General features: G+C 44.5%; 1 protein-coding gene across 1 annotated transcript; it reads right to left on the bottom strand.

Annotated features, from left to right (window-relative positions):
* Positions 1-813: 813 nt before the first annotated feature.
* On the bottom strand, positions 814-18,783 carry LOC114656295 (tumor necrosis factor receptor superfamily member 4-like). Its single transcript, XM_028807837.2, has 6 exons — positions 18,673-18,783; positions 16,963-17,097; positions 16,812-16,878; positions 13,720-14,045; positions 5,040-5,150; positions 814-3,489 (listed from the first exon to the last, which is right to left on the bottom strand). Exons 2-6 carry the CDS (start codon positions 16,985-16,987, stop codon positions 3,419-3,421), a joined length of 600 nt encoding a protein of 199 aa, XP_028663670.2. The 5' UTR covers positions 16,988-17,097; positions 18,673-18,783; the 3' UTR covers positions 814-3,418.
* Positions 18,784-19,087: the final 304 nt, after the last annotated feature.

The raw sequence follows: 19,087 nt of genomic DNA, 5'->3' as shown, positions 1-19,087 counted from the left end.
TCTGTTTTTCATTTTGTTTCCGGATTCTGTATTGGGACTGTGTTTACCTTGGATTATCTTGCCTTTTCTGGCAATTCCTATTTGTGCTCCTCAGAGCTGCATTTTGTTAAAAATAAATCTTTAATTTTATAAAGATCTTGCATTTGCTCTGTTAGTTAGGGTTGGTAGTATATCCCCCTCTAGTGAGCGTTTTTGGAACTACATGCCTTGAGACCCCCTTGCTCATAACATAACATACTGTAAATGCCCTTCATGTGCCTAAAGCTGAAAAGTAATTAAATATGGACGTGGCATTTGCTCCAATTCAACTTGGATGGATGGCAACACTTCTTGTCAAGGGTTGGACACCCAATGTGCCTACAGCTCGGGTCGACGACCATTTGCATCATGTCGTGAGCTGCTCAGTCTATCTGGTAGGGCATCCAGCTGCAGTGGTATTTTTTTGCCGTGGCAGTTATGTCTTTTTCACACTCCTCTGTGGCATTTTTTAGGGCATCAGAGAGTACCATGGTGACTTCTGGCCTACCTTTCTTCTCAGATCTTCCATTAGTCAATGTTTTACCCATGACAACAGGCTCACATGTCGTTCCCATGCTGACTTCAAATGCCCCTCTTTAGCTGGTCATGCCAAGCAGTTCAGTTCATTGCCCTAAACTTTTGTATGTTTTTCTAGCACACGCTCTTATTACTTTGGCTAATCAATACATGCATAAGACCTGGGAGCCACACAGCACTTAGTTATTCAAAGTCCATCCATTATAAACTATAATAACAGGCTATGACAGAAAGACTGAGAGCCTTTGCCTATTCATGTGATGTGATTCATTTTATTTTATTGATTTTTTCTCACACAGAGTGAACACACTGTACAAATACTTGCTTCTTGAGTAAACATCTCCACCCAAAAAAGACCGAGCCTGAATCCACAATGCACTAATCTGCAGAAGTACAACAGATACAAAGTAAGTTCATAATAAAAAATTAACATACTCTTTAAAACGGTTTACACATTTACACTATCTACATGTATAGAAAACATTCCCTGAAATTCTAGAGAGCTGAATTTCTTACACAAACATATACAGAGAATTATTGGTGTTGCGCACTCGAATATGTAAAACATTATGTACATTTAAAAAACAAATAATTAGAACTTTTACACAATTTATTATAAAATATCCAGTTTGAAATTAAAAGTACAAAATAATTGTACCGAGGTCCAATCATCACACCAAAAGTCGGTCCTTCTAATTGGATGCTATGAACATAAAAGGCAAGTCGAACAACTGCCGCTTCAGCGGATTCACCAAAGGTCATTCGCTTTGACTGGACATGGAGAACACACGGACTACACAGGACAATAGTGAGGCCAGATGAGGCGCAAACGCCTCACACACTCTTAGTCGGACCCTCCGAGCTCTCACCAGCCACTTGAAGTATCCTCAGCAGAAGCCTTACACAAACGTCGTGCTCCAGTAGGAGCCCATCAGCTTGTTCTGACCGTGTTCAAAGAAAGGCGTGACTAGTGGAGATGGAGTTAATGTTATTATGAAGCATCTGGTAGAGGTAGTACTTAATGTCATGAAGAAAAGATTGCAATGTGATTATGCCACCCTTACATTAAACTCTACACAGAGGGGACGGGGACCTCCTATACTGCATAGTGGATAGGACAGGTGAGATTTGTTGGGCTGAATGACCTGTCCTCGTCCAGATTTGCTCTAATGTTCTAATCTCAGTGTTGTCTTGGGCCAAATCTCCAATTTGGCCAATGTAGACCTTTCTCGGCTGAATGAGGACCAGTCAGTGGTGTAGTCCAAACTTATTTAAAAATTAGAACAAATTCATGCACTTTAAAGACAGCAGTACTGAAAGAGGTATCCTGGACCTTAAGGATGCTACATGTGTATGCATAGGGGACAGCTAAAGGGCCCTAGTGAATGCCATTCTACTGCCACTCCAGATGTTGGTGCTGCATTCTAATGCCTCTCTCTCCTTCTCCCCCTGCAGGCTCTCTGATTTGATTGACAGCTAGAACAGATTTGACATCACTTCCGGTGTCCGTCCACAGGACCCGCCTCTTCCTGTCAGAAGGGCCCGAAATGGGAAGCTTCGCCATCTCGGAAAAGTTCTGTCTTGAACTCACGTGTGTACAACTCTGCAATATTTTGTGTGTTTTTTATTTTATTTTTTTTATCTCGCTGCCTCCAAACATTTTTGGCACCCCAACTCTTTAACGTTGTCCTTTTATTCTGTTACAAGGTATTTCTAAGGGCAAATATGCCACCTGAAAGGCCCTGCCCTCTGTAGAAGGTCCCCCTTTCTATTTTAAGAGAGAAAGAGAGAAATCTTGGGGAGATGGACTTGGGAGCTGGCAGAGGCTTAGCATAAATCCTCATGGCCAGCAGGTGGCAATAGAGATGGGAAGTAGGGACTCTGCTGCCCAAAAAGAGAGAAGGCAGCCTGGCAGATATCCAGGGCTCTGGGGTATGATCACCTAGTGGAGTGCCAAAAGGTGCCACACCAACTGTTTTTCACAGATTTGTTAAAAAAAATGATTGGGTAGGGCATGTAATTGGCACAGAAACAGACAGGCTTTTTAACTGCTTTGTCCTTTTGCTTGGCACAGGCTAGTGTTGAATTTATTGTTCAGCTGCATGAGTTCAGAAAATACCTTAACTACTCTTAGTTTTCACAAACTGGTGTACCATCTTCTTCATTGTGATCTGTGTTTCACACATTAAATTAGACCACCACACTCATTTCAGAAGAAAAATAACATTAAATAACCATAAAAAAAGTCTTTTATGAAAAGACAATTTCTTTCTTTTCACTTATACCTCCATGACCATACAATCCCCATGCCATCTCAACATCTGGTGGAAATGGAAGTGTCAGTAAGCTCCTGGAGGTACGTTTTGTAGGTCCCACCGTTTGGGACTAATCAACCTACACGATAGGCGTCCTTAGCAATATGTGGAAAGTATCCACATGTGTCTTTACGAGGGGGGGGTTGCAGCCTTTAATAGGCTGATGTCTCCTGCATTATTGTGCTCCCAATAAACTGGGGTCTGCCTCTGGCATTATGATGAGAGTCCTAGAGAGCATCATATGTGAAGCAGGATGTCGAGACAGAATTTAATCTTACGATTTAATCCGTCCCCCAAATAAATACAATAAAATAAATACTGTAGATAACTGAACTGGCAATTACTAAACATCACTGAAGCATTTAACGTAGAAATAAACTGCCGAAGATGGTTCCCACTATGTGTTCTACTAGTTTCACTGTTTCATGTGCCTTTCCCTCACTTTGATGAGAGGGGGAGGCATACTTGTTAAATATTTGTATTACAAATATTGGGTTGTAACATTTTGCCAAAGCAAAAAAAAAACAAAAAAAAAACGTTGCAACGTCTCAGTTCTTCACAATGGAGGACCTGCCACCCTCGTCTTCTTCTTGAACAGGAATCCGAACTGCTAAATGAGCTGCAAGAAAAAGAGATAAAACACTGAGGGTCAGTCGTTCGAGAGGTTTACTTACTTCGGCGGTGACATTCATGTGACTGGTGACTCTTCCTATGAAGTCAGTAGATGGATTGGGAGAGCGTGGGGGGTCATGAGGTCGCTGGAAAGGGGTGTGTGGTGTTCCTGATAACTATGCAAAAGGATGAAGGTCCAAGTCTTTAGAGTCCTGGTGCTTCCTGTCTTGCTATATGGTTGCGAGACACGGACGCTATCCAGTGACCTGAGACGAAGACTGGACTCCTTTGGTGCTGTGTCTCTCTGGGAAATCCTTGGGTACCATTGGTTTGACTTTGTGTCGAATGAGTGGTTGCTCAAAGTCTCGAATGAGGCAAAATACCTGCATTGTGAGGGAGCGTCAGTTACAGAACTACGGCCATATGGCATGATTACCAGAGGGTGATGCGGCTCACAGGATCCTCATTGTTGATGCCCATGTAACACCTGGCTGTGGCAAATAGAGGGTCATTTCTGGAGGGTGGTACTAGTGTCTGTTTTTATGGGGTTGCCAACCAGGATCCTGAGCTGTTTTATTGTGTGGTGGGTGCAGCAATGTGCTGTAGCAGTGCATGCTCCCCAGCCTGACCTGACCAGACCTGGTCAGTCATTCTATTGTTTCCTCTAAGTTGACATCTCTAACTTTAAACCAGAATTTAGTCCAACTCGCCAGGGGTCCTCAGGATGGCACCACACTACTCTAAAGGTCAAGGAGACAGGGCCTCTCTGTGCGGCGGTCACACGTTCTCCTTCTCCTCTGATGCTCAGATTTTCCTCCTTAGTGTGTTGTATTAATTCTAGATTGAGCCCAAGTGGCAGATGTGCCCGTATGTAGACTGGTATTCCTTTCAGGGTCAGTGCCTGCCCAATGACCATATGTGTTATATCAGGAAGTCACCACGTTTTAAAAGGGCAATTGGGAGAGTAGACGAAAGACCGAAAAATGATCAGAACCCAAGAAAACCAAAGTTCCAAAAGCCAAAACAAAAAAATCAGAATCTAAGAGTATAGATAAAGTTATAAAGTCAGAGAACAAAAAATACACATTTGTAGAAAAGCACAAAGCAAAGTTTGTTATCAACAAGAAATGCACATCAGAACAAAATAAGCACGTCAGAAATGAAATAGTGAAGTGTTCCTGTTATTGAAACAATAATAAATAAAAATTCAAAATGAATACACCAAACATAAAAAAGAGCAAAACCAAGAGCCATACGATTGTTGAGCATGGAGGGACCTTGGCTTAGTGTGCCCACATTAAGATGGTGACGCTCTCAGACCTACACACCATTCTCGGAGCTGTGCCCTCTTTGAATCATCACGCCCACCCTCAGCTGCTCCCCTCACGTGTCCGTTAACCAGAAGGGAAGTTCTCTTGATTTACAAGAAACAAGACAGTTCTAGTGAAAGCTGATGACCCCCCACCACCCCAACCATATTGGTGGTGGTGATGCCCATCTGACTTTGACACAGTGCTATACTGTCAAGAAGGGGTTGCTGCACCATTTTTAACTTACAGTTTTTTCCTTGCCTTAAGTGCTTCTTGATTTTCTTAATCCGTGGCCAGGCAAGAATTATGTAGATGATGAAGATCACAGCCAGGACACTAAGCACCAGGAATAAAAGTGCTGGCAAAGGAGACAAAAAAAAGAGACAAGAAGACAGTGAGACAAAGGGTAATCAGGGTAGAGGGGGCAGACTGGCTCTCTTCTGTCTCACATTTACCACCAAGCAAGCAGAAACTGCTTCTTCACTAGTGATAAGCGGAACGATTCGTGGAAAACCGAGTTCACAGTCAAACTCACGTGGTGAAACAAATTGTGAAACAAATGGCATTTCATTTCCAGCGCATCTTCTGCCATTGACACAAGAACAAAGATGTTCAGTCCCATCTAGAAAGACTTACATGCATTAGTTCTGTAGTCATCTCTCTGTGGTTTAGTAATTTAATAAGAATCACTAGAGAAAAAAAGTCATCTTCTGTCACATGTAGAGATTTTGTTGAGCCATCAGACTATTATATTTCAGCCAGGCGGTTAAACTCTTTGTTTTATGTCCTTTCTCTTCATTTTTGTGTCATTTACTTATCTTAACATTACTTGTAATTATTTGTTGCTGTATTGTCTTTGCCTGTGTTATGGTCAGTGTGTTTTGTGGGTGGTTCCCCAAGAGGCGGGGCTCATCAGTGCTCATCACTGCTAGGGACCGCCCTCAGCCCAATAAGGCGGGGCAGCCCACAGTTGCTTGCAGTTCATTTCAATGGGCTCGTTGTGTGGTGAGTTCTCTTGACTGCTGTTCTGCAATTTCCTGGATTTTTGAACCTTTATTTAGTTTTATTGACTTTGGATTACTGTTTTGGGATTTTGTTTGCCTTGGGTTGCCTTTGACTTTTCAGGCAATTCCTTTGTGTCTTTTGGGCTCCATTTACAGAGCATTTTGAATTAATAAATCTTTTATTTTTAAAGATTCTATGTGACCATCTGTGTTAGTAATTTGACAGTGTTTGCATTTCTAGGGGGCATTTTTGGAACTATTCAGGGGTCACATGCTTTTTGACATTAAACTGTTCTAGTAGTTTGATCACAGCTATAACGGTTACGACAATCTTGGTGATCACAATCCTAAAGATGCACGGCAGACAGAAGAAATCTGAAGCGTGCATTTCCTGAAGAGCAGAAATCAAGAAGCCTGAAATAGTGATTTGTTAGGTAATAATAGAGAGGGGGTTCCTGTGTTGGGAGATTTTCCTTATTGTGTCTATGTAGCCTGTCAAAATTTAAAAAAAAATGCACTGCAGTCCTCTAATGATATGAATGACAGGCATAAAGAGAATTGATCTAACGGGTATGTGAATGATCACATGCATTATGCAGCTGCAAAACATGAAACGTCTAAACATGAAATGTGAATGAGGTGTTACGAAGCAGTAACTCCACTACACTGATTACCTGTGCCATTCAGAATTGACTTTAAAATACTGCTTATGATTTACAAAGCCTCCATTCCATATTTCAAAATGTCTTTCGCCTTACACTCCCAATTGTAACCCTAAATCTTCAAATGAGTGTCTGTTTATTGTTCCAAGAGCTAAACTTAAAAGAAGTAGTGAGGCGGCCTTCTGCTGTTAGGCACCTAAAATCTGAAATAGCTCACTGATAGAAATTTCCCAGGCTAATACAGTGGAGCACTTTAAAAAACTTCTAAACAGCCCATTACTTTAACATGGCTTCTCAGAGCTTCATTTTAGTCAGTCAGTCATTTTCCAACCCGCTATATCCTAACACAGGGTCACGGGGATCTGCTGGAGTCCTTCCCAGCAAGCACAGGGTGCAAGGCAGGACCAAACCTCGGGCAGGGTGCCAGCCCACTGCAGGGGACACACACACACACACACAACAAGCACACCCCAAGGACAATTTAGGATCACCAATGCACCTAACCTGCATGTCTTTGGATTGTGGGAGGAAACTGGAGCACCCGGAGGAAACCCACGCAGACACGGGGAGAACATGCAAACTCCACGCAGGGAGGTCCTGGGAAACAAACCCACTACCACTGTGCCAATGTGCCACCCACTTCATTTTAGTATAACCCTGATATTCTGTATAGGTATTTAATTATCATTATTATTCATGGTGGCCTTCCCATGGGCTCACCACCTATGGGAGGGGCCAAGGAGGTCGGGTGCAGTGTGAGTTGGGTGGTGGCCGAAGGCGGGGACCTTGGCGGTCCGATCCTCGGCTACAGAAACTGGCTCTTGGGACGTGGAATGTCACCTCTCTGAAGGGGAAGGAGCCTGAGCTAGTGCGTGAAGTTGAGAGGTTCCGGCTAGATATAGTCGGGCTCACCTCGACGCACAGCTTGGACTCTGGAACCAATCTCCTTGAGAGGGGCTGGACTCTCTACCACTCTGGAGTTGCCCCCGGTGAGAGGCGCCGAGCAGGTGTGGGTATACTTATTGCCCCCCAACTTGGAGCCTGTACATTGGGGTTTACCCCGGTGGACGAGAGGGTAGCCTCCCTTCACCTTCGGGTGGGGGGACGGGTCCTAACTGTTGTTTGTGCGTATGCACCGAACAGCAGTTCGGAGTACCCACCCTTTTTGGAGTCCCTGGAGGGGGTGCTAGAGGGCATACCTTCTGGGGACTCCCTCGTTCTGCTGGGAGACTTCAATGCTCACGTGGGTAATGACAGTGAGACCTGGAAGGGCGTGATTGGGAGGAATGGCCCCCCCGATCTGAACCCGAGCGGTGTTTTGTTATTGGACTTCTGTGCTCGTCACGGATTGTCCATAACGAACACCATGTTCAAGCATAGGGGTGTTCATATGTGCACTTGGCACCAGGACACCCTAGGCCTCAGTTCGATGATCGACTTTGTGGTCGTGTCGTCGGACTTGCGGCCACATGTCTTGGACACTCGGGTGAAGAGAGGGGCGGAGCTGTCAACTGATCACCACCTGGTGGTGAGTTGGCTTCGATGGTGGGAGAGGATGCCGGTCAGGCGTGGTAGGCCCAAACGTGTTGTGAGGGTCTGCTGGGAACGTCTGGCAGAGCCCCCTGTCAGAAGTAGCTTCAACTCCCACCTCCGGCAGAACTTCGACCACATCCCGAGGGAGGTGGGGGACATTGAGTCCGAATGGGCCATGTTCCGTGCCTCTATTGTTGAGGCAGCTGACCGGAGCTGTGGCCGTAAGGTGGTCGGTGCCTGTCGTGGCGGCAATCCCCGAACCCGCTGGTGGACACCGGCGGTGAAGGATGCCGTCAAGCTGAAGAAGGAGTCCTACGGGACCCTTTTGTCCTGTGGGACCCCGGAGGCAGCTGATAGGTACCGGCAGGCCAAGCGGAATGCGGCTTTGGTGGTTGCTGAGGCAAAAACTCGGGCGTGGGAGGAGTTTGGGGAGGCCATGGAGAATGACTTTCGGACGGCTTCGAGGAGATTCTGGTCCACCATCCGGCGTCTCAGGAAGGGGAAGCAGTGCAGTGTCAACACTGTATATGGTGGGGATGGTGCGCTGCTGACCTCGACTCGGGACGTTGTGGGTCGGTGGGGGGAGTACTTCGAAGACCTCCTCAATCCCATTAACATGCCTTCCAATGAGGAAGCAGAGCCTGGGGACTCAGAGGTGGGCTCCCCCATCTCTGGGACTGAGGTCACCGAGGTGGTCAAAAAACTCCTTGGTGGCAGGGCCCCGGGGGGTGGATGAGATACGCCCGGAGTTCCTCAAGGCTCTGGATGTTGTAGGACTGTCTTGGCTGACACGCCTCTGCAACATCGCATGGACATCAGGGACAGTGCCTCTGGATTGGCAGACCGGGGTGGTGGTCCCCCTCTTTAAGAAGGGGGATCGGAGGGTGTGTTCCAACTACAGAGGGATCACACTCCTCAGCCTCCCTGGAAAAGTCTATTCAGGGGTCCTGGAGAGGAGGGTCCGTCGGATAGTCGAGCCTCGGATTCAGGAGGAACAGTGTGGTTTTCGTCCTGGTCGCGGAACAGTGGACCAGCTCTATACCCTTAGCAGGGTCCTGGAGGGTGCATGGGAGTTTGCCCAACCAGTCTACATGTGTTTTGTGGACTTAGAAAAGGCATTCGACCGTGTCCCTCGGGGAATCCTGTGGGGGGTACTCCGAGAGTATGGGGTACCGGCCCCCCTGATAAGGGCTGTTCAGTCCCTGTACGATCGGTGCCAGAGCTTGGTCCGCATTGCCGGCAGTAAGTCGAACCCGTTTACAGTGAGAGTTGGACTCCGCCAGGGCTGCCCTTTGTCACCGATTCTGTTCATAACTTTTATGGACAGAATTTCTAGGCGCAGCCAGGGTGTTGAGGGGGTCCGGTTTGGTGGGCTCAGGATTGGGTCACTGCTTTTTGCAGATGATGTTGTCCTGTTTTGCCCAAGTGGAGGAGTTCAAGTATCTCGGGGTCTTGTTCACGAGTGAGGGAAGAATGGAGCGTGAGATCGACAGGCGGATCGATGCGGCATCCGCAGTAATGCGGGCGTTGCATCGGTCTGTCGTGGTGAAAAAGGAGCTGAGCCGCAAGGCGAAGCTCTCAATTTACCAGTCGATCTATGTTCCTACCCTCACCTATGGTCATGAGCTATGGGTAGTGACCGAAAGAACGAGATCGCGAATACAAGCGGCTGAAATGAGTTTCCTCCGCAGGGTGTCTGGGCTTTCCCTTAAAGATAGGGTGAGAAGCTCAGTCATCCGGGAGGGGCTCAGAGTAGAGCCGCTGCTCCTCCGCATCGAGAGGAGTCAGATGAGGTGGCTCGGGCATCTGATCAGGATGCCTCCTGGACGCCTCCCTGGTGAGGTGTTCCAGGCACGTCCAACCGGGAGGAGGCCCCGGGGAAGACCCAGGACACGCTGGAGGGACTATGTCTCTCGACTGGCCTGGGAACGCCTTGGGATTCTCCCGGAAGAGCTAGAAGAAGTGGCCGGGGAGAGGGAAGTCTGGGCATCTCTGCTCAAGCTGCTGCCCCCGCGACCCGACCTCGGATAAGCGGGAGACAATGGATGGATGGATGGATTCATGGTGGCTCCACAATCCGTACTAACCCCTACTTTCTCTTCTGTTCTTTTTCTGGTTTTCTGTGGAGCCGATGTGCGTCACCACCACCTGATCAAAGCACCGTGATGTCCCTACATTGATGGATTGAAGGCCAGAGGTCTACATGACCATCATCATCATCTAATTCTTCCACGTGAAGCCTGAAAACCACGAGGACTGATTGAGATCATTCATGTTAGGTAGAATGCCTAGAGGGGGCTGGGTGGTCTCGTGGCCTCGGAACCCCTGCAGATTTTTTTTTTCTCCTGCCGTCTGGAGTTTTTGTTTTTTTTGTCCTCCCTGGCCATCGGACCTTACTTTTATTCTATGTTAATTAGTATTGCCTCATTTTATTGTTATATTTTTCTTTTTTCTTTCTTCATCTTGTAAAGCACTTTGAGATACATCACTTGTATGAAAACATACTATATAAATAAATGTTCTTGTTATTGCTATATTTCTTGATTTCCATCCAAAATAACACTCTCAATCTCAAAACACCTTCTTTCAGTGAGTTTCATATTTCACTATTAAGAAGATGCCTGGGAAATGAATTTTTGCATCAGTTTGTCAAGATTTTCTAATTTCACTCATCACTGTTCTTCACATAACCAGAGGACACAAGTCTATTATAAAATAACAGGATGCGGCTGTAGATAAATGAATGCTACTGGATTGTCGCTGCACATCTGGTAATAGTGCCGGTCGAGTGCTGCAGCGGGGGTCCCGTGGCCAAAGAATAACAGCATTAAACTAAATGGGACTCTTTACTCCCTTTACAGATTCAGCAAATATATAACTCGCGTAACCTTAATGCTTCATTTTCATTACGCCTGTGTTTCAGGGCATCAAAACACATGCATTGGTTAAGGTGGCTAAGCATGCATTCGAGTGTCAATTTAAAGCCCTTATAATGATAAAAGGAAATATGGCAGGTCCCATGATGTTTAATGAGAAAGGTAACCCATTTTTGTTCGCTATGATGAGTGCTTGATGGTTTTACTATAAAACAGCAGCAAATTGTTCAAGGTTCAAGAGGTAAATGAAACTGGATCAGGGCAAATCGATACTTCTAGAGCACGGGAGACATGTTTAAAAAGTGTCGTTAGTACACAAGGGGAACCAAAAAGCAGAGCAGTGTGGTCGAAAAATCTGTCTGTTTTATTAATGACGATAGAAACTAACAATTAAAAAAACGATCGTGCAAGTGATGTGCAAAACCCATTCAGAATACAGAAGAACGGCAGCGTAGCGTCTCTGGAGTAACACGAGGAGGTCAAATAAAGAGCCATGGTCGGTGTGTGCATTCAAATAAGAATTTTGTTGCTCCGATTCAGTCTGACAGCCATAATACTTTCACGTTATAAGTTTAAAAATTTTTTCTTTGTGTTTGTCATTTTTTACTTATCTTTATCTTCTTTATGTTTTCCTACATGTTCTTTTATTTTTTTTCCCAGTCCCTTACATTTATGTGTTGTTTTTCTTTACAGGTTCTTGTATAGAAAAGCCAAGCAAAATGACCCCTTTTATTGGCTAACTAAAAAGATTACAATATGCAAGCTTTCGAGGCAACTCAGGCCCCCTCTTCAGGCAGGATGTAATTTTATTAATTTTGTATGAAGAAGGGGCCTGAGTTGCCTCAAAAGCTTGCATATTGTAATCTTTTTAGTTAGCCAATAAAAGGTGTCATTTTGCTTGGCTTTTCTCTACATTCATAATGGCTAACACGGTACAACACCCTAGTACTACAGGTTCTTGTATTAAATTTCACTTCTCAGTGTCGTAATCTTTTCCCTACTCCTACGCTTCCCTTTTTCAGTGTTATTCATATCATTATCTTATTTAGATATTTTTCTGTAATATTGTGGTAATGTTATTTTTTTGTAGTTTTGATCACAGTTACCACCGTCTTATGTGTTTCTGCAGGGCCGCGTTCACATGACACAAGGGGGTGGTCATGTGATATGTCATTGCTCCCCTCCTATACAGTATAAGATGGCTGTTCTCTGCTTTCAGTGTCCAAGTCTTGGATCAAAACACAAGCTTTGGTAGTGAACTGGGACAATTCTTGCAAGGGAAAGTATCTTCAACTATGGTCTGGAACTTTCACTCTCGTTTCTTGACTTTGCTTTCTGCCTCACGCTTTGCTGCTGACGTTTTTGATCTTTAGGTATGCCCAGCACCTTTGACTCTCCTTTTTCAAAGCCCTCTCTTGATCTGACACCTCAGATTCTACCTAAAATTGTCCTCCAAGTATCATGGTTGGTTATAACGCTCAGGTGCTGCGGTTATCAAGGCCACAATTACCTGAGATGGGTCTTTAATGCCCCTGCTCGCCCGGTCACTCGACTGCTGGCATTTCCTTCACAAGGTTTGTCGTCTTTTTGACCATTTTGGCTTGTGAATTTTCTGGCTCCAGGTTTGATGATTTTTGAGAATGCAGGATTTCTTATATTAGTTTTATAGTTTTTTTTTCTGCTCTCATTGTTAATCAAATTCTTTTCATTTTTTTCTGTTGCTGTTTATTATAATCAGCATTTTTGGAATTCCATCTCCTTTTGTAACTTATTTGAGTATCAAATTTGGAAGGCTAGAATTTTGCATTTGATTCTTTAGCTAAGTTTCTGTTTAATAAAATTATTGTAAGTACCGACTTGGCCTTTAATTATGGAAAATTCACAAAACTAAAGAGGCCGGCGTTAGAAATGAAAGTTAGAAGGCTAAAGTGTGATATATGCAGCTGACGTGTCACCAGTGATACCCTGTGTGACTCCGAGTGAGTCACGTAAACTGCTTTTTTTATTTCTAGGAATTAGGAAAAGATGTGTGAGTTACTTTAAAACTGAAATGAGTAAATCAAAAATGTAACATGAAAGACACAGTCAGACTCAAAAATACTTTATGAATGCATCGATGTCAATGATGAGTCTAACATAATAACGGTGGGCACCACTATTTTCTGTATTTAGCCTCCTGGTTTCCTTGACAGTCTCTTCTAGAATACAGCGGGACGGCACCATGTGACGTCTACACCTAAAGGTCATTAAGTATCCCAGATTAGGATAATATCAGAGTTGGCTTGCGATTCTATTTTTGACTAAAGACTTCCTGGTAGTTGATCTTACGTTTGTTTCTTAGATGTCTGAATATTTGACGAACATTTTGAAATTGACAACACCTCAATTAGAATTTTTTGGTATTGACCTTGGCATGATTTCTCAGTTACGTCTAATCTAAAGATGCTTTTTATTGCAATATTCGTGCACACACATAACCGGAATAAGGTGAGTAGCCCAGTTAAGGCAGAATTGGGCTTCTCAAAAATGTGCGTTTACGTCATCATCAGCCAGACTGGGCTCTTGGTTTGTTCTAGGAGCTGACTGACTACATGCAGATTTATCATAAGTTGCACATTTCTATTAGAAGTATTTCTGAACTTTTAGTCTATCTAATCATACTTTAAAATGAGATTCAGTTATTACTAGTAGTTGTAGCAGCAGTCATTTTTCTGACTTTAGAGGGAGTCAGCTTGGCTATGGTAGCATCCTGTTACCTCATTTTAAGACAGAATGATTACTAATTCTGAGTTAAAGCGGCCCTCATAACCACATCTGTACACACAAACAAGTAAACAGCAGAGCAGTCTTACAGGGGAAAGGGGTCCGTAGCTGAGGCTTTTCCTTTGTCGCACTTCTTACTGTAGTCCATGACGTTTCACTGCTTTGGGTCACAGCTGGGCTCGTGCTTCTGATTTGAGAATTCACATCGTCTCTTGTTGGGCTCTGGGAAGTTCGGTGGGAGCCTCCAGCTGAAGAGTTTTGTGAACGGGGTCCTCTTGAAGGTCCACGTGGAGAGGTTTTGTGGGATACACTTAAAGTGACCCCGACAGGCACTGTCTTTACCGGCAAATCACTGCAGACCATGTCCTGCGTTTGTGACCCGCCTTTTAGGACCTTCTGTCCATTCTCTGTGCAGCTACAGAAAAACAAAGATTTGACATATTAATGAGTGCTGGGTATTGATCTTTAGTATGAAAGGTGCTACATAACAGAATTTTTGATATATGATTAGCTCACTGGTTCAACTTCACTTCCTCACCTCTGAGTGCTAGAAATTAACTCAATTCTCAGTTTCAGGCTGGTTAACTTCATAATTCCAGGACAGAGTCTAACACAAGTCTTCTCAGTTTTTGTGCATGTTTATCCAACTTACACATTCCAGGTAAAAAACAGACATTGGCTGGCTGGCCACCTTGTCAGTTGCTGTCTCGCTACTAGCTGACTGGATGATGTCTGAAGTATCTTGCTTCCTACAGATTTCCCCACTTTTTATTTTAGTTGTTGTATGGAGTTGTGCGTCTGCCATCTTCACTTGCTGCCATTACCAAGTCATATATTCACATTAAAGTTTTCCAATCAATGGCCTGTCACCTCCTAATAATCTTCTGTTATTTGAGATTTGCCCAGGAGATATTTTGGAGTGCAAACCTTTACCTGGATCAGAAGTTAAACTTTATATGTAAATGTCATGAATGAAATGTATTAATGGAATGCTCCACACAAAAACTTTTTTTTATGCAACTTTTCCTGTAGTTTGTAGTAGTGGCCAATAAAAAAAATTGAACCTCAAGTTTTAATGCAGAATGAAGAGAAAAATGTTTATGATGTAATGGAGAATAATGGCGACCATTGCTGTACAATGGCAAAAAAGTGAAAAACATCCCCCGAAAAAGTTACTCATGTTGTATAATCCACATGTCAGTTATCCAGTTGTACGCTCAAAACGATTAGAATACATACTTTTTTTTTTTTTTTTGCTAATACAATGTTAAAAAGATACTTCTGGAATACAAGCATCATCAACAGGAGACTAAAGCCTCAAGAGAATGACTTTTTGAACCGAAGACAGGACTCTTGACCAAAGAATCAGGGGGCGAGGTGGGTCTTCAATTTCAGACGTCTTTCCCTTGGGGTTTATTCCACAGGCAAAACTCCTCTCGCTTTCCATAGCCACCTTCTGCTGCTATGGCTCCTTCTATGCAGCTCCACACAACAGAATCGCACTTACTTACGTGGTCGACAGAAACTTATGACATCTAAGATGCGACTAGCTGCATTTCTTTTTGTTTTGTCGATTGCCACACAGGCAGGTGAAGTGACTTGCTCCTGGCCACTGTGATGGATACTGGGGCGTCAGCCTGCCCCAAACCCCAAAATGAACACACAAAGTGTCCCAGGACCAAATAAAGGATGGTTTATTAACCAAATTCCTTCAACAGTAGCACAAAGCACAGGTTTCTCTCTCTCCAAAATACTCTCTTCTCCTTCCACAATACTCTCTCACCACCGCACTGCCCTGCTCCAGTCGAGTGTAGCTCTACGTCCTCCTAGCTCCGAGTGTAGTCCCTTTTATTAAGGGCCCAGGAGTACTTCCAGTGCCAGGGCCACTACCAATGGAAGTACTTCCGGGTCATACAGAAGTTCCATTTTAGGGAGCACATCTCTAGACAGCGCCCCATTGTGGCACCCATGATCCCCAGCAGGGCTGTTTTGCTGGATTTCATCTCCTAGCATTCCCTACTGGTTCCCAAATGGGTGCCAATATGAATGGTTGCTGCCATCACCTGTTCTGGGGAAATAAAAAGACCACAGCAATATCTTCCACTTCTGGTGGGTTGTCCATCCATCTCTACCGGCCATCACTTCCGGGTCTGGCTCCTTCCTTTCTCTTGGTTGGGATGCCCATTTGACTGTTCAGAACCTCCCTTATGGGTAAGGAACCATCCCTTTCTCTGGTCGGGATGCCCGTTCAACCCATGTGGCATTCACACCACACATAGTCAGCAGCAGGATTTGAACCCAAAGCCTTAACCTCAGTGCCTCACTGCCTCCCATCACTTCTGCCTCACATCACTTATTGAGTATCATCATGGGGTAACACCATCTGTGTTCAGTTTCCCCAACTCCATAAGCCCATCGCCAGCAGTCACATACTGAAGTGCTTTCAGATATTTGATATCCCCATCTGTCCGTAATCTGCGCCGTAACTAACTGTTCTTGGCCTTTGAACATGGAGGAGAAAAGGCTGCATATGAAATGGAAATATACGCTCCAATGGCACAAATTCCACTTGCAGTGACAGGAAATTTGTTTCTCGAAACGTTTTGTGAAGCCAATCATTTTGCTGATCATTAATCACCAATCACATCAGTCCTACACAAAACAAACAAGATCTGACCAATCACGAGTGTCTCTCTGGCTGTGGAGAGCAGTGCTGGTTCTCAGGCAACTTGCTTGCTAGCCAGATAGCTTACTTTAACTGAGTATGCATCCTGCGAAAGATTACTTCACGTGAAAAAGAGGATGTCTCTCTGACTACAAATGTTGATGTAACGCTCAGTAATATTGTTGTCTGGGTATAATATATAATGTTAAAGTTTGCATCTTCTTTCTTTTTTTGGCTTCCACTGTGGGTTTGATGGGCATTACGTATAGTCTATGGCACAGTGCATTGATAAAGTAGGTAGGTATAAAGTGGCGGATTAGGAGCTCCTTGAGTTCTGTGGAGTTGTTGCCTGTGTTGGGGTCGTCTAGTGTTACCTTCACCTGTTGTGCATGAGATCGATGAGTTGTCACCTCAGCAGCAGACGAATTGCTCGGTCCGAGCTGGTGACAATCAGTTCACATTTATATTTTGATAAAAGACAGACAAACAGAGGATAACAGTTGATTGTTTACTTACTTGGTCCACTTTTGGCACGGAGAATTCACTTTGGAAGAAAAGTAGCCATCTGGACAGGGATGACATGCTGTATGAGGAAGACGGTGAGAAGAAGTGTGTAAAAAATCTCAAAGCTGCCCCAACCAATCGTTCTAGAATCCCCAAACAGTACCTTTGTCGTTTAGCCCCCGTCCCATGGGGCAGTAGCACTCGTCACAGAAGTTCCGCGAGCACTCAAAGTGCTCTGGGCAGCGACACTTTGTGTTGGACGTTTTGGTGCACGACTCCACTGCTATGCTTCCAGTTTCTTGAATAAAAGGACAAAAGAGAGTACAAAAGTTCACTTTTCAGTTCGCCAGTTTTTTAGGATAACACTTATTGATCGCCATAGGGGGCTGCTGGTCACTCTCTTTCTTTTCAATTTCAAGACACTAAGAAGTGAAAACTCTGAAGATACTGCCAAAGAGATAAAAGAAGAGGCATGTGTGCATAATATCATTTATATCATCCTGGTGCCTCCTGGACACGGCCACAGTGAGCACTGCCCTGGTCAGGAGGTCCGTCCATCCCTGGGGGCAAATCAACACAGAATGACAACTCGGCATGGGACTGTAAGCAAAAAAACGCTCCAAAAAATGATGATGACACCGTAGCCAAGTCTGGCAAGACGATAAAGCTACCATTGGAGGAAGTCCAGACTTTGGAGGAATGTTTTGGACAAAATTAAATAAATATGCAAGTATATAAATGTGACAATAAAATAATAAATAAAAAGTATGTGAATTTAATTGATTAAATATCTCATAACATTTCTTTATGTATTTATTCAATTATTTCTTCACTGAAACACAGTTTGAAATAAAATCTGTCATTTTCACCCACCTAAGCCGAGAGGGTGGGCTCTAGAGAGTACTGCGCCTTGATTGGTGAATTGCTGGTAAAATGTGCATAAATCCTTGGCCTTCAAGCGCTCCACTTAGAAGATGACACCACACATCCCATTCTAGACTCCTAATAATCAATTCAGGGATTCTTGAACTATGTGCAGTTATTTTGGCCAACTTTCTCTTGCCCACCACAGACGCAGCTTTACTTGCCCTGGGAATCCTGTGGCTCATAGCAGAGCCATCTTAAAAGCATCATCAGCCCCCTGCCCCCCCCCCCCCCCCCCCCCGGCAAAGTCGTGCACTGAGGCCCCCGTTTTTATAGCAAAACAGAAGCATACACATGAATCAGAAACATTGTGGACCCCTATGCTCCTGGAGTCCCCCTGGCCAGTGCCCATTGTGCCCATACATTAAGACGGCCATGGGTCATGTAGGAATATGCAAAGCTGTGACTGTGTGCGTCCCCTCTACTAATCAAAATCCAGTTCCTGTTAGAGCCCACCCTCTCAACTGGGAGTTTTCATTTTCAGCCATATTTCATGTTGCATGCTTGACACTTGGCACATTTAGTTATTCATGCTCACGCATTTTGTTTTAATGTATTTCCTGTAGCCCACTTTTCCAGAGCAGGGTCCTGAGCATATCCCAGAAATCAGCAGGAACAAACACTGGAGAAGGTGCCAGTCCATCTCAGGGTGAACACACACACACATATCAGGGGCCAATCTAGCAATGCCAATCCTCCTCACCTGCCTGTCATTGGACTGTGGGAGGAAAGCAGACCACCTGGAGAAAGCCCACAGAGATACAGGGGGGCAAACTCCATACAGGTGGCTGTAAACCCTGTCGCAGTGATGCTCTCTATTTAATGTCACATGTATTCATTTATTTATTTAATTTTCTCCTTACTAAGCAACTTCGACCACGATCTTTGTTAATAAATCTGACAGGACATTTCGTACTGGACACGATGAAAATGATAGAAATGTTCTTACTGCTTTCGCAGGTCAGGCACTTTTGGCATGATGGCTTCCTCCCTTCTTCGTCCTGATATGTGCCTGTGTCACACTCCGTGCAGGCACCCCGTTGTAATTTTTCACCTGAAGGAAGAGCATATAATTGAAAATGTTAAGCTTAAGAAAAAAAGAAGACCAGAGCCTTAGTATTACCGCGCTGCTCTACTGCCCTCTGCAGGATGATAAAGGAAAGGCACACGTGCACGCCGCGCGCTTTCTTTCTCCGGCCACATTATGAAGCGTTTATGCATCTGATCGCAGCGCTTCTGTAAGGCTTGCTGTTCACTTTGGGTTTCATTTTTCCCCACGAGCTTCGTCTACACAGACTAACAAAGTGGAAAATCAGGAGGGTTAGAGAAGGACGAAAGTGTGTGTGTGTGTGTGGACGAGACAT

Source organism: Erpetoichthys calabaricus, chromosome 8, assembly GCF_900747795.2.
Source record: "Erpetoichthys calabaricus chromosome 8, fErpCal1.3, whole genome shotgun sequence".
In the NCBI taxonomy this organism is placed as follows: Eukaryota; Metazoa; Chordata; class Cladistia; order Polypteriformes; family Polypteridae; genus Erpetoichthys; species Erpetoichthys calabaricus.
The sequence above is the reverse complement of the archived record's forward strand: the minus strand, read 5'-3'. Positions and strand labels throughout refer to the sequence as shown.

Coding starts and splice junctions, on each gene's coding strand:
- LOC114656295 (XM_028807837.2), bottom strand. CDS start 16,987: ATGGGACGGGGGCTAAACGACAAAG. Junction 14,046..16,811: donor CCGTGCCAAAAGTGGACCAA/GTAAGTAAACAA, acceptor GTTTTTCTGTAG/CTGCACAGAGAATGGACAGA. Junction 5,151..13,719: donor GCTACGGACCCCTTTCCCCT/GTAAGACTGCTC, acceptor CTCCTTTGCCAG/CACTTTTATTCCTGGTGCTT.